This window comes from Sus scrofa, chromosome 9 (genome assembly GCF_054392235.1).
Source record: "Sus scrofa isolate SSC_HxYL_T2T_F1_AM1 chromosome 9, Sscrofa_HxYL_maternal_Yorkshire_Landrace_v2.0, whole genome shotgun sequence".
In the NCBI taxonomy this organism is placed as follows: Eukaryota; Metazoa; Chordata; class Mammalia; order Artiodactyla; family Suidae; genus Sus; species Sus scrofa.
In genome coordinates, this window is record NC_139391.1 from 52466185 (window position 1) to 52477627 (window position 11443).

The 11443-nt window shown below is 50.6% G+C and overlaps 2 protein-coding genes across 13 annotated transcripts in view; one reads left to right on the forward strand and one right to left on the reverse strand.

The window, feature by feature from the left end:
• Nucleotides 1-11443, forward strand: part of SLC37A2 (solute carrier family 37 member 2) — a 34182-nt gene that overhangs the window by 19706 nt on the left and 3033 nt on the right. Inside the window, exons 5-18 of one of the 4 annotated variants that reach the window (XM_005667471.4) lie at nt 4784-4919; nt 5304-5380; nt 6145-6311; nt 6820-6857; nt 7131-7271; nt 7576-7666; nt 9076-9138; nt 9428-9513; nt 9967-10015; nt 10181-10254; nt 10513-10591; nt 10722-10819; nt 11081-11145; nt 11340-11396. In XM_005667471.4, coding sequence (XP_005667528.1) covers nt 4784-4919; nt 5304-5380; nt 6145-6311; nt 6820-6857; nt 7131-7271; nt 7576-7666; nt 9076-9138; nt 9428-9513; nt 9967-10015; nt 10181-10254; nt 10513-10591; nt 10722-10819; nt 11081-11145; nt 11340-11370 — 1195 coding nt within the window. In that variant the 3' untranslated portion in view covers nt 11371-11396. The remainder of the gene's footprint in view (nt 1-4783; nt 4920-5303; nt 5381-6144; nt 6312-6819; nt 6858-7130; nt 7272-7575; nt 7667-9075; nt 9139-9427; nt 9514-9966; nt 10016-10180; nt 10255-10512; nt 10592-10721; nt 10820-11080; nt 11146-11339; nt 11397-11443) is intronic. The other 3 variants (XR_014815548.1, XM_003130030.5, XR_014815549.1) reach the window with 3 other exon arrangements.
• The window catches only part of TMEM218 (transmembrane protein 218), a 44377-nt gene continuing 34461 nt past the window's right edge, over nt 1528-11443 (reverse strand). For 2 of the 9 annotated variants that reach the window (XR_014815557.1, XR_014815551.1), the window contains exons 5-6: nt 3885-7673; nt 1956-2651 (exon numbers count right to left, since the gene is read on the reverse strand). The gene's annotated coding sequence lies outside the window, so the exon portion shown is untranslated. Of the gene's footprint in view, nt 1715-1955; nt 7674-11443 lie in introns of those variants that run through there. The other 7 variants (XR_014815554.1, XR_014815550.1, XR_014815552.1 and 4 more) reach the window with 5 other exon arrangements.

An 11443-nucleotide genomic window follows, 5' to 3' on the forward strand; every position in this document is an offset into this window, starting at 1 on the left:
ATTATTTTGGATATCTGAACCATAGCTACTCCATTTGGGCTTTTAATACTATTTTCCCTTAATGGCCATGGCAGATACCACTGGTATTATTTTAGTCCTTTTCTAGATATGAGGAGATGTAAGAAGGGGGCTCATAAAATCTTCTTCTGAAAATATCTCACTATCTGAAGACCTGTTTTGCCAGTTTTCCCAGAGCACAGAGTGCCTCCCTCCTGATCTCCACCCCAAGCTCCTTCAGGGGGTGTTGAGGGTCAGCAGCTATAGTGGCTCCTGATTCAATCTGTGTAGAGGCAGATGGCAAGTGCCAATCCCAGTTCACAGGGCTCCCCCATGCCATAAATTTGACCACAGTTTGGGGAAACATTTTATGACTGTTTTATCCCACGGTGCTAGAAATGCTCATCCCCAGATCTGGCCAAGATTTAGTTGATAGGTCATTCAATGTGCTGTTACTAGACTAGGCCTTGTTAACTGTAGCCAAAGGTCTCTGGACCACCTGTCTTACTAGTCCGTTATGGTCCAGGAAAATATTCCTTCTTGTTGCATCTTCCTGTATCTAGAGTTACAATCATTGATCTGGTAAAGAACTATACATTTGATCAACTACTTCAAGTTTCATAGTCATCATTATCATTTTTTTGGAGGCTCAGTCACACATTGGTAATACAAGAAATGATAATCTTATAAAATAGGCAAAATACAAACACTATAGCTAATGACATTAATAAAGTTATAAGTACACATTTAAGCCAAGAGCTTCCTATGCCAAACCAGTTTTAAAAGATGTTAAGACTAGGGAGTGCATCACTTAAAGCATCATAGATCCCAGTATTCAGTAGGCTATTCAGTTATAATAGTGAATTTATAAACATATAAATCCATCCCCCTTCTAATAAACAGGTTATAGTTTTTTGACTGAGACTTAGCTCATTGTTCTGACTGAGTTTGAATGCCCCTAAAAGAAAATACATATTTATGGTCAGGATCAGAGCAGGGATTATTAATTGGGCAGGTGAGAAAAATTCCACCTGGTAATAAAATACGTTTCTTAAGGGCTATCTAGTAGGAGCCTTGGAGAGAAAAAATTCACTAAGGTAACCCAGAAGTACTAGACATAGGCCACAGACCCAACAATTTGATTGATTTTTTTTAAATTAGCATTGGATCATGCTCCTGATGGAAAAATATTTGATTCATATGAAAAAGTTCAAGTAGTTAAGAAAATATTATAAATCATCATACAAGTTAGGTATCTTGGGCCAGCTGCCTACTTCTGAAGTCATTGTCTTCTCGTACTGGAGTAGTTTCTCTTCATGTGAGCACTGTTTTAAGATGATTTTGAGATCAACGGTCTTCTCTATATACCAGCTTGGTGCAGAGGCCCAGTTCAGCATTATGGCCTGAAAACCAGGAACTTGTGTTTTTCAAAAACTCCTTTCTATAGATCTTCTTGAAGAAGAAGTATTTTTGCAAAAGTGTCAGAGTAAAACCATTAATTGTCTATAATGGCAAAAGACGTAAGGCACATTTAAAATCTGATTACAATGCAATTGATAAATTTCGTTACTGTGACATTATACTGTATTATCTGAGAAGGCTTATCATTCACTTGATAATGCTCTCCATGTATTTTTCTCCTTAGTTTAACTCTTTTTTTTTTTTTTCTTTTTGTCCTGAGATGCCTCAGGGGCTTTCTGAAGCATCCCAAAGTTAGCTGAAATCAAAAAAACTTTAATTAGAATTTGGTAGGAAGTTCATAAAAAATATCATTTTTAAAAAACATTTGGTCAGATAGAATAATGGGTCACTGTGGATAATACTTTTCCCAAAGTTATAAGAGATCTCAAAAGCAAATACAGATCATTTAAAGGCAAAGAAATTCACATAATCTGTTGTCAAAAGTAGCATTCTAAGAAGAGTTTGTTCTCTTAGCAGAGAGAAAAGCTAAATTCAAGTTTTGCATTGGCTTATTTTTATTTATTTTATTATAGTCGATTTACAGTGTGTATCAATTTCTGCTGTACAGCATGTTGACCCAGTCAGACCACATAGACCAACACACACACATTCTTTTTCTCATACTATCTTCCATCATGTTCTATTGAGATTGGACATAGTTGCACCAGCTTACTTTTAAAATTACCTTGGTTAAATTTATTCTAAACTTAGTACCGACCATGCACAAACCTCTTTTCTCAGTGTCCACTTCCCACAAACCTTCCATCACTTTCTGTATCCTTATTAGCCTCTCCCTTATTTTTCTATCCAAAACAACAAGCTATAAGACACTTACTTTCTTTTCCCTTTATAAAATACAATTCCATTCCTCATTCCTTCTTTACTGAAAACATAAATCCTACTTTCCTTAAGCAACCGTGGACTGTCTTCTATATCAGCATTCTGTAGACTGGCAAACATAAATACCAATAATTTCTAAAAACATGTGTTTTCAGAGTTCCCGTGGTGGCTCAGTGGTTAACGAATCCGACTAAGGAACCATGAGATTGTGGTTTCGATCCCTGGCCTCGCTCAGTGGGTTAAGGATCTGGCATTGCTATGAGCTGTGATTTAGGTTGCAGACGTGGCTTAGATCCCATGTTGCTGTGGCTGTGGTGTAGGCCGGCAGCTACAACTCTGATTAGACCCCTAGCCTGGGAACCTCCATATGCCGAGGGAGTGGCCCTAGAAAAGACCAAAAAAAAAAAAAAAAAAAAAATGTGTTTTCGTAGAACATTTCAGGGTGGCACCAAACATTGATTAATAGTCCTAAACACCTTTAATTTCTCTGTTTAGTAACTGATGCCTCATTATCCTATTTGACTTCTATTAAACCTAGGTAAAAGGTATTATACTTAATGTTGATAATGCTGAAGACATGTCTATATGAATTAGATCAACAAACTTTAATACCAGATACTAATTTAATACTGAATGTTTCCCAGTTCACGTGGACCTAAAATTGTTTGGCCAGTTCCCTTTCATATTTTGAGAGTTTATATATGTGCCTCATTTCCTTTAAGTCAATTAAGTAGAGTTCATTTACACTTAATTTTGATAATAATACCATGCAAAGGTTAAGATATATATATATACACAATGCACACATAAACACACAGACACAACCACAGATCTCACATCTTCATTTTCTAAACTTAGTAAATTTCTTTCCCATTTTTTTTCCCCTTTGTACCAGGAATTAGAGATAATAGGTTAAGTATTCCTGAGAGCCCCAGTCTTAAAGCATAGGGCAAGAAAAGCAAGTTCTCCAAAAAGGACTTTTTCCCTCAGGGTCAGATTTCTGCAAAGATGTTTTATTGAGCTTGCTTTTTTTAACTGTACATGCAAAAAGGACAAGTTTTAGAATTTTCAAAAGAGGTTCACTTAAACCGGTTTTCTCTGGAGTCCAAAAGTATTATGACCACATAGTGTTATAAGAAAACATCATTTTTTTCTTAGTCATACACTCATAGGTTGACCAGTTTGTCAAAACCTTTCCCAGGGTACTATCGGATGGAACTGGAGAAGCGCTTCTCATATTGAGTGGAATTAAACACTCATGCACAAAACTGAAAGCAAGAACGGAACCCTTCCCAGCCAGAAAGGAAGCCATGGCTCAAACTGGCTTCCAAGTCCCGCTAAACCTGGGGCATGAGTCTGGGTGACGCCTTTACAAATAGACTTCCTAGGAGTTCCTGTTGTGGCTCAGCAGGTTAAGAACCTGACTAGCACCCATGAGGATGTGGGCTCAACCCCTGGCCTTGCTCAGTGGGTTAAGGATCTAGTATTGCTGTGAGTTGTGTCATAGGTCACAGATGCGGCTCGGATTTGCCCTTACTGTGGCTGTGATGTAGGCCGGCAGCTGCAGCTTCAATTAGACCTCTAGCCTGGGAACTTCCAAGTGCTGCAGGTGAGGCCCTAAAAAGAAAAAAAAAGAACAAACTGGGAAAGTTCCGGAAAAACATCCTGTGCTAACAGTCTTTAACCCACAGGCAATTGTGCTCAGGGTGCCTAATCTTTGGCTTACAGGTGAGAGGGAACCAGGATCCTGCCCCAAGGCTGTACTATTGTAGCTTGATTGTTCCTCTCCTGTCTCTGCATCCCCTTCCTTCCCTGATCAGCAAATGTCCTATCCTGCCCCTTGGAACTCAAGCAAGGCTATGGAGGCTGAATGAGCCCATTTCCTGAAAACAAGAAATGGGGGACACAGAAAGGCTTTTGTGCCCAGGGGCCCCACAGCGCTCTGCTGGTTACAATGGTGCCATCCTCTCAGATGAGGGGTGCAGGACAGGTGGCTGGGGCTGAGGGAGGGGAGGAAGAGGAATTCAGTTTTTAGAGTTGGAGAGTGGTGGTTATTTGGTGGCATCCAAGCCAGGATGTCCTGAAGCATCTGGATGTGATCCTGAAGCTCTGGGAGAGAGTTCATGGCTGAAGATATACAGTTGGGGCTGTTTAATATATAGGCAGCAGCTGAACCCATAAAAGTGATGCAAGAGAAAATGCATGAGAAGGAGTGGTCAGACAGGGGGAGGAAGGGGGCGACAGTGACTTTCTGGGGTCCACAGAGAGAACATTGCAAGGCTCTTGGTCAGCAGTGTCTAATAAAGCAGAGGGGCCTAGTGAGCAGAGGTCTGAGGGTGTCCCTGGCTTGTGGCAACACAGAGGTCATTGGTGGTCACCTGGACCAAGACGTTGCAATGGCTTTGGGCGGGGGTGGGGCAGGATAGGGGGCAAAGAGTCCAGGAGCGCAGGTAGCGGAAATTAACCATGTCTAACTCTCCTGCAGCGGTATTTTTGGGGAGCGGCTCCCCCTGCGTTACTACCTCTCAGCCGGAATGCTGCTCAGCGGCCTTTTCACCGCACTCTTTGGCCTGGGCTATTTCTGGAACATCCACGTGCTCTGGTACTTTGTGCTTGTCCAGGTACGAGCCTCCGTGTTGCAGTTGGGCTTCTGTTCTGGCTCAGAGAGGCTCCCAGAAGCCTCTGGTCCTTCCCAGCCACCCCAGGGTCCTGGCCCATCTTGGGCCTTCCTTCCCAGCCCTGTGCTCCTTTATTACAGGCCTTGGGGCCCCACTTCCCTTGCTAAGGTCAGCCTTGTTGGCTCAGTGAGTGTGTACTGATGTTACCCTGAGTCCTCTGAGGTGCCTGCAAGGCCTGGTCTCTGCAGTGGGGGTCTCTGCCAGAGGAGAAATCAGCTGGTGATTGGGGGGTGGGGTGTGCCCATGTGTGAAGGAGGGGGGCTTGTGGGGTGGGCTGTGGTAGCCCCCATCCCAGATGCTGAACCGTTCCCTCCTCCCTCCCTGCAGATCTGCAATGGACTTGCCCAGACCACTGGCTGGCCCTCCGTGGTGGCCTGTGTTGGCAACTGGTTTGGGAAGGGGAAGTAAGTGTGACCAAGGAGGAGGGGTGGGCAGCACCCCGGGGAGGGCTGGGCTGGTGAGGGGTTCCTTATAGTCCCTAATATGATTTCCAAGTCAGGGATTAGGGACATGCCTCCATCTTGCTGTCACAGGCTGATACAAACATTTTAGTGACTAAAAGCAGTATATTGACTTTCTGATTGGTGAGGTTGTAATCCTTAAAACCTGCAACCTTAGTTATGTTTTTTTCCTCATAATAGATGAATTTTCATCTTGTATGAAGAGAAAAACATTTTGCATGAAGCTGTTACACTCGTGTGTGTGTGTATTTTTTTCTTTGAACTGGCTTTTGTGCAAAAAAAAAAAAGTTTCTCTAGGGCAGATTTTCTCAGCCTTGGCACTGCTGACATAGTGCCATTTGGAGCTGGATAATTCTTTGTCGTGAGGGCTGCCATGCACATTGTATAATATTTGGTGGCTTTCACTTGCTAGATGCCACTAGTACACCCCAGCTGAGTCAAAAATCTCCAGGCAGTGCCAGTGTCCCTTGGGGGGGGGGGCAGAATCACCCTCTGGTTGAGGACTTTAGAATCAAGAGAGGAGAGAGGGGCGGGGCTCCATGCCCTCAGGGGTAGCGAGTGCCCAGCTAGTGCTGCTCAGGGAGCTGGCGGAGAGCCACCAGCGAGCCCAACCTCTCCTTCCCTCCTCACTGGTGTCTTTGGGTTTGGAGGCTGCAGGCAGCTGGCTCTTGTACTTACCTTTTCCACTCTCCACCCCTCCTCCCCAGGCGAGGGCTCATCATGGGCATCTGGAATTCCCATACGTCCGTGGGCAACATCCTGGGCTCCCTGATCGCTGGCATCTGGGTGGATGAGCAGTGGGGCCTGTCCTTCATAGTTCCTGGCATCATCACAGCCATCATGGGCCTCATCACCTTCTTCTTCCTCATCGAATGTGAGCAGCCCCTCCCTCCCCACATGGCCGCCCACTGAGGTTCTGGGAGAAGGCAGCTGGTGCAGTGGGATCTCCCAGCTGGAAGAACAGATGTGGTGACTGGGGACCGACAACCTCTCTGAGCCTCGGTTTTCTCATCTGTAACCTAAGAATGATAGCGCCTGCTTCCTTGGGCTGTTGAAAGTTCCAGTGAGGCCTGGAGTCAGGATATGCTGGCTAATCAGAACTTGAGGGAAAGTGGAGCTGACGGCTGGGATGCTCTCCACGTTTTTAGCCTCTTCCCTGCTCCCTGACAGCCTTGCAAGTCAGATGGGCTGGTTGTTTGGTCACTTGTAGCAAAAGAATGGAAGTCCATGAGACAGTAGTGTTACAGCTCATCCTTAGGAGACCCAGGCCTGGACAGTGGTCTCCTAAGCCCTGGTTTGCCACCTTGGGGGCTGGGGTCTATACACCGTGCATGGTGAGAGCCTTGCCTGCTGGAAAGCTTCTTAGAAGTTTTTTCTTTCAGACCCAGAAGACGTGGACTGCACCCCTCCTCAGCACCACGTAAGTGTGGCCTACATCCCTGCCCTCCTGCTCCATCCAGGGGTGGGTCCCAGAGATGCCTGGGCACTTGGAGGAGGGGGCCGTGTGCACACAGTTACTTCACAAGCCCGAGGTCGGGCCTTTGGGTGGCTCCCCGACAGGAGCTTAGTCCAGTCCAGGAGGGGACACGTACCCCTTCCAGTTTGGGAGCCCCCACCTCTCCTGTGGGTTGTCCCTGCAGCTGGTGGGAGGTGGTACGTGATGTGGCCACAGCAAGGGCTCCTCTCTGCGCAGGTCGAGTCAGAAGACAGCCAGGACCTCCCTGAGGACTCCCACTCCAACAGGGACAGCAGCCTGGAATCTGCTGTCACCTACTCTAAGGAGCCAGGCGCCCAGCCTGCTGCCATCAGCTTCTTTGGGGCGCTCCGGATCCCGGTGAGAAGTCTGTGGAATGGAAGGAAGGGAGAGGCTCTCTAGATTTTTCTGCTGGGTATCAGGGGTGATCTGTGGTTTCCAGATTTTCTTTACGTGGGATGCCTTGGGAGGGCGGCCCGCTTGGGGAAGGTGAAGTGGGAGGCTGGTCTCGACGCAGTGTTTGAGCAGCAGGCACCCTCTGTTACTGAGACTGGAGATATGCTTTGTGTGGTGGGCAGGGGTGGGATGGGGTAGGGTGGGGGCTGCTGCTGAACCAAGGGTGTCTTGCACCCCTTTCCATGGCACCCTCCTTGATGCTCCCCAGGGTGTGATCGAGTTCTCCTTGTGTCTGCTCTTTGCCAAGCTGGTCAGTTACACCTTCCTGTACTGGCTGCCCCTCTACATCTTCAATGTGGGTGAGTGCTGGGGAGGGAGAGGAGAGAGAGGGAGGAAACCTGTCATGTGATGCTTATAACTCCAGGAGGGGGCAGGATTTCTGCTGAACCTCTCCTAGAGCAGAGGGACATTTTTTTTTTTTTTTTCTTTAATGGGAAGCTAAACTTTGAAGACAACCCCCTGGACCCTGATTCCAGCCATCTTTCCTCCCTTGGCGCTGAGTTGGGGTTAGGAACTCCAAGCTCTATTCCGCAATCCTCCCTAACTTCTTCTCCAGCCTTAAGTGTAGGAGAAACCCACCACCAGGCTGCTGGGCACAAAGATGGGTGGGATTGGAAGGTGCTACAAAAGGTCTGCCTTTTGAGTGCCTCCAGGGGTCCCTTGAGCCTCCCCCAGCCCAAGGAAGAGGGCCTGCGAGCTGACCCCACTGCTTGCAGCCCGGCGGTAAACACTGTCCTCTTCCGAGGGGCTGCGGGGAACCTCTCGGGAGCGATGACTTGTGCCTGGGTCTGCTGGGTGCCTGTCTCATGGCCCTGCTCTCCCCTGCCCCACACCTGCCACCACCCAAGGAGGGACAGATGAGGAGAGGCCACTTTGGGGGTTGGAAAAGGATGTTTCTGTCCACCTGTCCTGGGTTTCTGGCATTCCCCTGGTGGGGCTGTGCTGTCAAGGAGCAGCTCTGCCCTCAGTTCCCGGGGCCTCAGAGCTCTCCCAGGGCTGCCCTGCTCCCTCCAGGCCCCATGGGAGGGTCGAGGCTGCCTTGCCACACAATATTCATGCACCAACAAGATGCCACGGGGATTAGTCAGAGCCAAATCTCAAGCTGTAACTTGTCCCACAGCTCTGAGAGGCCTCTCTGGAAGATAGGGGTAGAGCGCCAGGCAGCTCTGTGGACACTGTGACTCTTTGTTCCACGGCCTTGGTGCTGACTTCGGAGTATGAGTCAGCCTCGAGGGCTGGGCTACAAGTCAAGCTTCTGGACGTCTCTTCTTCTAATCCCAGGGCAAGGCCTAGGACCCAAGGTCCCCATTTTCCTACAAGCTGATTTCTGTGAAGCGCTCCTGCAGGGGGCCTTCTGTTCCATCAGGGGCTGAGCCAGAATGTGGCTGGATGGGCTGAGGCTCAGAGAAAGCAGTCGTGCCCCAGAGGGACAGGGCTCTCAGCGGCCAGTTCTCAGTGGTTTCAGGTTGGGAGGTCAAGGCCATCTCACTCGGGGAGAGGGCAGTATAGGACTGGGGGCTGGGAAGAGTCTGCTGCAGACTCACAGGTGACTTTGGCCAATCACTTCCCCACAACCCGCCCCCCCACTTCCTCTGAAAGAGGACGCAGTGACAGTGGATCAGGTGCTCTGCAGGAACGCTTCTGGCGGTGGCCCCTGAGAGGTCTGCCCTGAGCCCCCAGGTCTGACCCATGCTTTTGTTTTCCACAGTTCACTTTACTGCCAAGGAGGCTGGGGACCTGTCCACACTCTTCGATGTTGGTGGCATCATAGGTGAGGCCATGCCCTGCTCTGCCTCTAGGCTGCATCCCCCTCTTCTCTTGTCAGGGTGCAGAAAAAAGGGCCAGGGCCAGTGGGATGTGCTCTTGGCCGGTGGCATCAGAGGGAAAAGGGCTCCTGCTCAGGGGGCCCCAGGAAAGATGGCCCCTGTGTTTGGTCTTCCTGTGAGCTGTGGGCACAGGGAGGGCTGCAGAGGGAGAGGCCCAAGCTTGTGCTGGGCTGAGCACTGGGGCAGTGCTGGGGTCCCAGTGCCTGGGGCGGCAGTGTGCGCCTTGTGTTCCAGGCGGCATCCTGGCGGGGCTCATCTCTGACTACACCAATGGCAGGGCCACCACCTGCTGCGTCATGCTGATCTTGGCTGCCCCCATGGTGCGTAGAACCTCAAGGACAAAGGGCATTTGTGCCCGTGGGCCACTGGACTGTGTGCACGCCCCGGGCGTCACGCACATGCCTGTCTCTTTGCGTGTGTACATCTCTGTGCACAGTGGGGGGAGGAGAGGCCAGGCTCAGCGTGAGAATTCTGGAAAGGGATTAGCGGCTGTTGGCTTTGGTGGAGAAGGGGGAGGCCAGCTGCTAAGCTTCTTGACCAAGGAAAGAATAAGAGATTGAGGTTGATATGAGAGCAGACTTTGGGGGCAAAGGGAAACAATAGGTTACCACGTATCGGACCCTGCATCCTTGGGACGCCTGAAGACAGAGCGGCCTGGGTGTGAGAAGGAGAAAGGGGACCTCTGGGGTCCTCGGACTTCTGGGCTCAGGTCTAAGGGAGGCGACCCACGGGGAAGCCAGGGTGTGACTCTGCTGCCCCGTCTCCTCTCTCAGATGTTCCTGTACAACTCCATTGGCCAGAGGGGGATCAGCATCTCCATAGGTGAGGAGACAGCGCTGCCTTGGGGTCCCCATGAGGCCGGCCTGGGGGCTGGGAGGGAGGCTCAGGGAATGGAGGCTCTCAGCCTGACGCCTGGGGGACTCACCTGCTTTGGGTCTGGGGGTGGCAGCCTGTCCTCTCTAACCGGCCGTCTCGTCACCACCTCAGTCATGCTGATTATCTCTGGAGCCCTGGTCAACGGCCCTTACGCGCTCATCACCACTGCTGTCTCAGCTGACCTGGTAAGTGGGGCCACCTGGGGGTGGGCTAGGGCCTCTGTCGCCAGGTCCATCTTCCCCATGTCACTCCCCACCCCCACCCTGCCTTCCCCTGGCCTGCAGAGATGAGATGCTCAAAGTCCTTCAGAAACTGCCACCAGCCCCTCTTTCAACTCCAAGCCCCAGCTGCTACCTTTCCCCGAGCCATCCCCTGTCCTGGTCTCGGTCCCGCTTGGTGCCGCTTCCTGGTGTGGGCCTTCCCACTTTGCTCTCTCTCCCCAGGGGACTCACAAGAGCCTGAAGGGCAATGCGAAGGCACTCTCCACTGTCACGGCCATCATCGACGGCACAGGGTCCATAGGTCTGTGACTCCTGCCCTAGGCTGGTAGCGGAACCCTGGGCCTGGTCTTGGGTGCTCTCTTGGGGCGCTGCCCTTGTGTGGGCAGGGAGGGCCTGGCTGGGGCCCCCGTCTGATGCTGTGCTCCCCACAGGTGCGGCTCTGGGGCCTCTGCTGGCCGGGCTCATTTCCCCCACAGGCTGGAACAATGTCTTCTACATGCTCATCTCTGCCGACATCCTGGCCTGCTTGGTAAGAGTTTTGGGGTGCACAGAGGGGGTTGGGGAGGGGTCCTGCCCTGCCAGGCCAGAACCCTGGAGGTCCAAAGCATTGCCCACTGGGGCTCTGGGACAATAAGAACAGCTCCCTTTGCTCAGAATCACTGCCTCCCATGGGGGACCCCCAACAAAATGAAACCGTGTGCCAATCCAGCAGTCACCCAGCACCGGGGATTCACCACTCGCTCCAGGCTAATGTTGCCCCCCACCTCTCTGTGCCACCGCCTCCCCTCAGCTCCTCTGCCGGTTGGTGTACAAAGAGGTCCTGGCCTGGAAGTCATCCCTGCACCGAGACAGAGGGTGAGTCCTCGGAGAGCCGAGCCCCGCTTCCCTTCTCCTGGGCATCAAAACCAGCGCTCTGTTGTGCTGTACCAGTCTGAGCCCAGCTCCAGCCTGGACCTCAGGAACGTGGAGTCGGACTCCGAACGCGCTCCCTGAACCCCCCTGCCTGGCACCACTAACCTGTCCTCTGTTGTCCCCATGTGTCTCCGTAGCTCTAGTGTGGCCCTAACCCATGCGCGATAGTATTTTCCTCAAGTCCCATGACTTTTGTGAGTATTTTCTTCAAGTCTGTGACTAATGTGCGTTGGAGTGCATG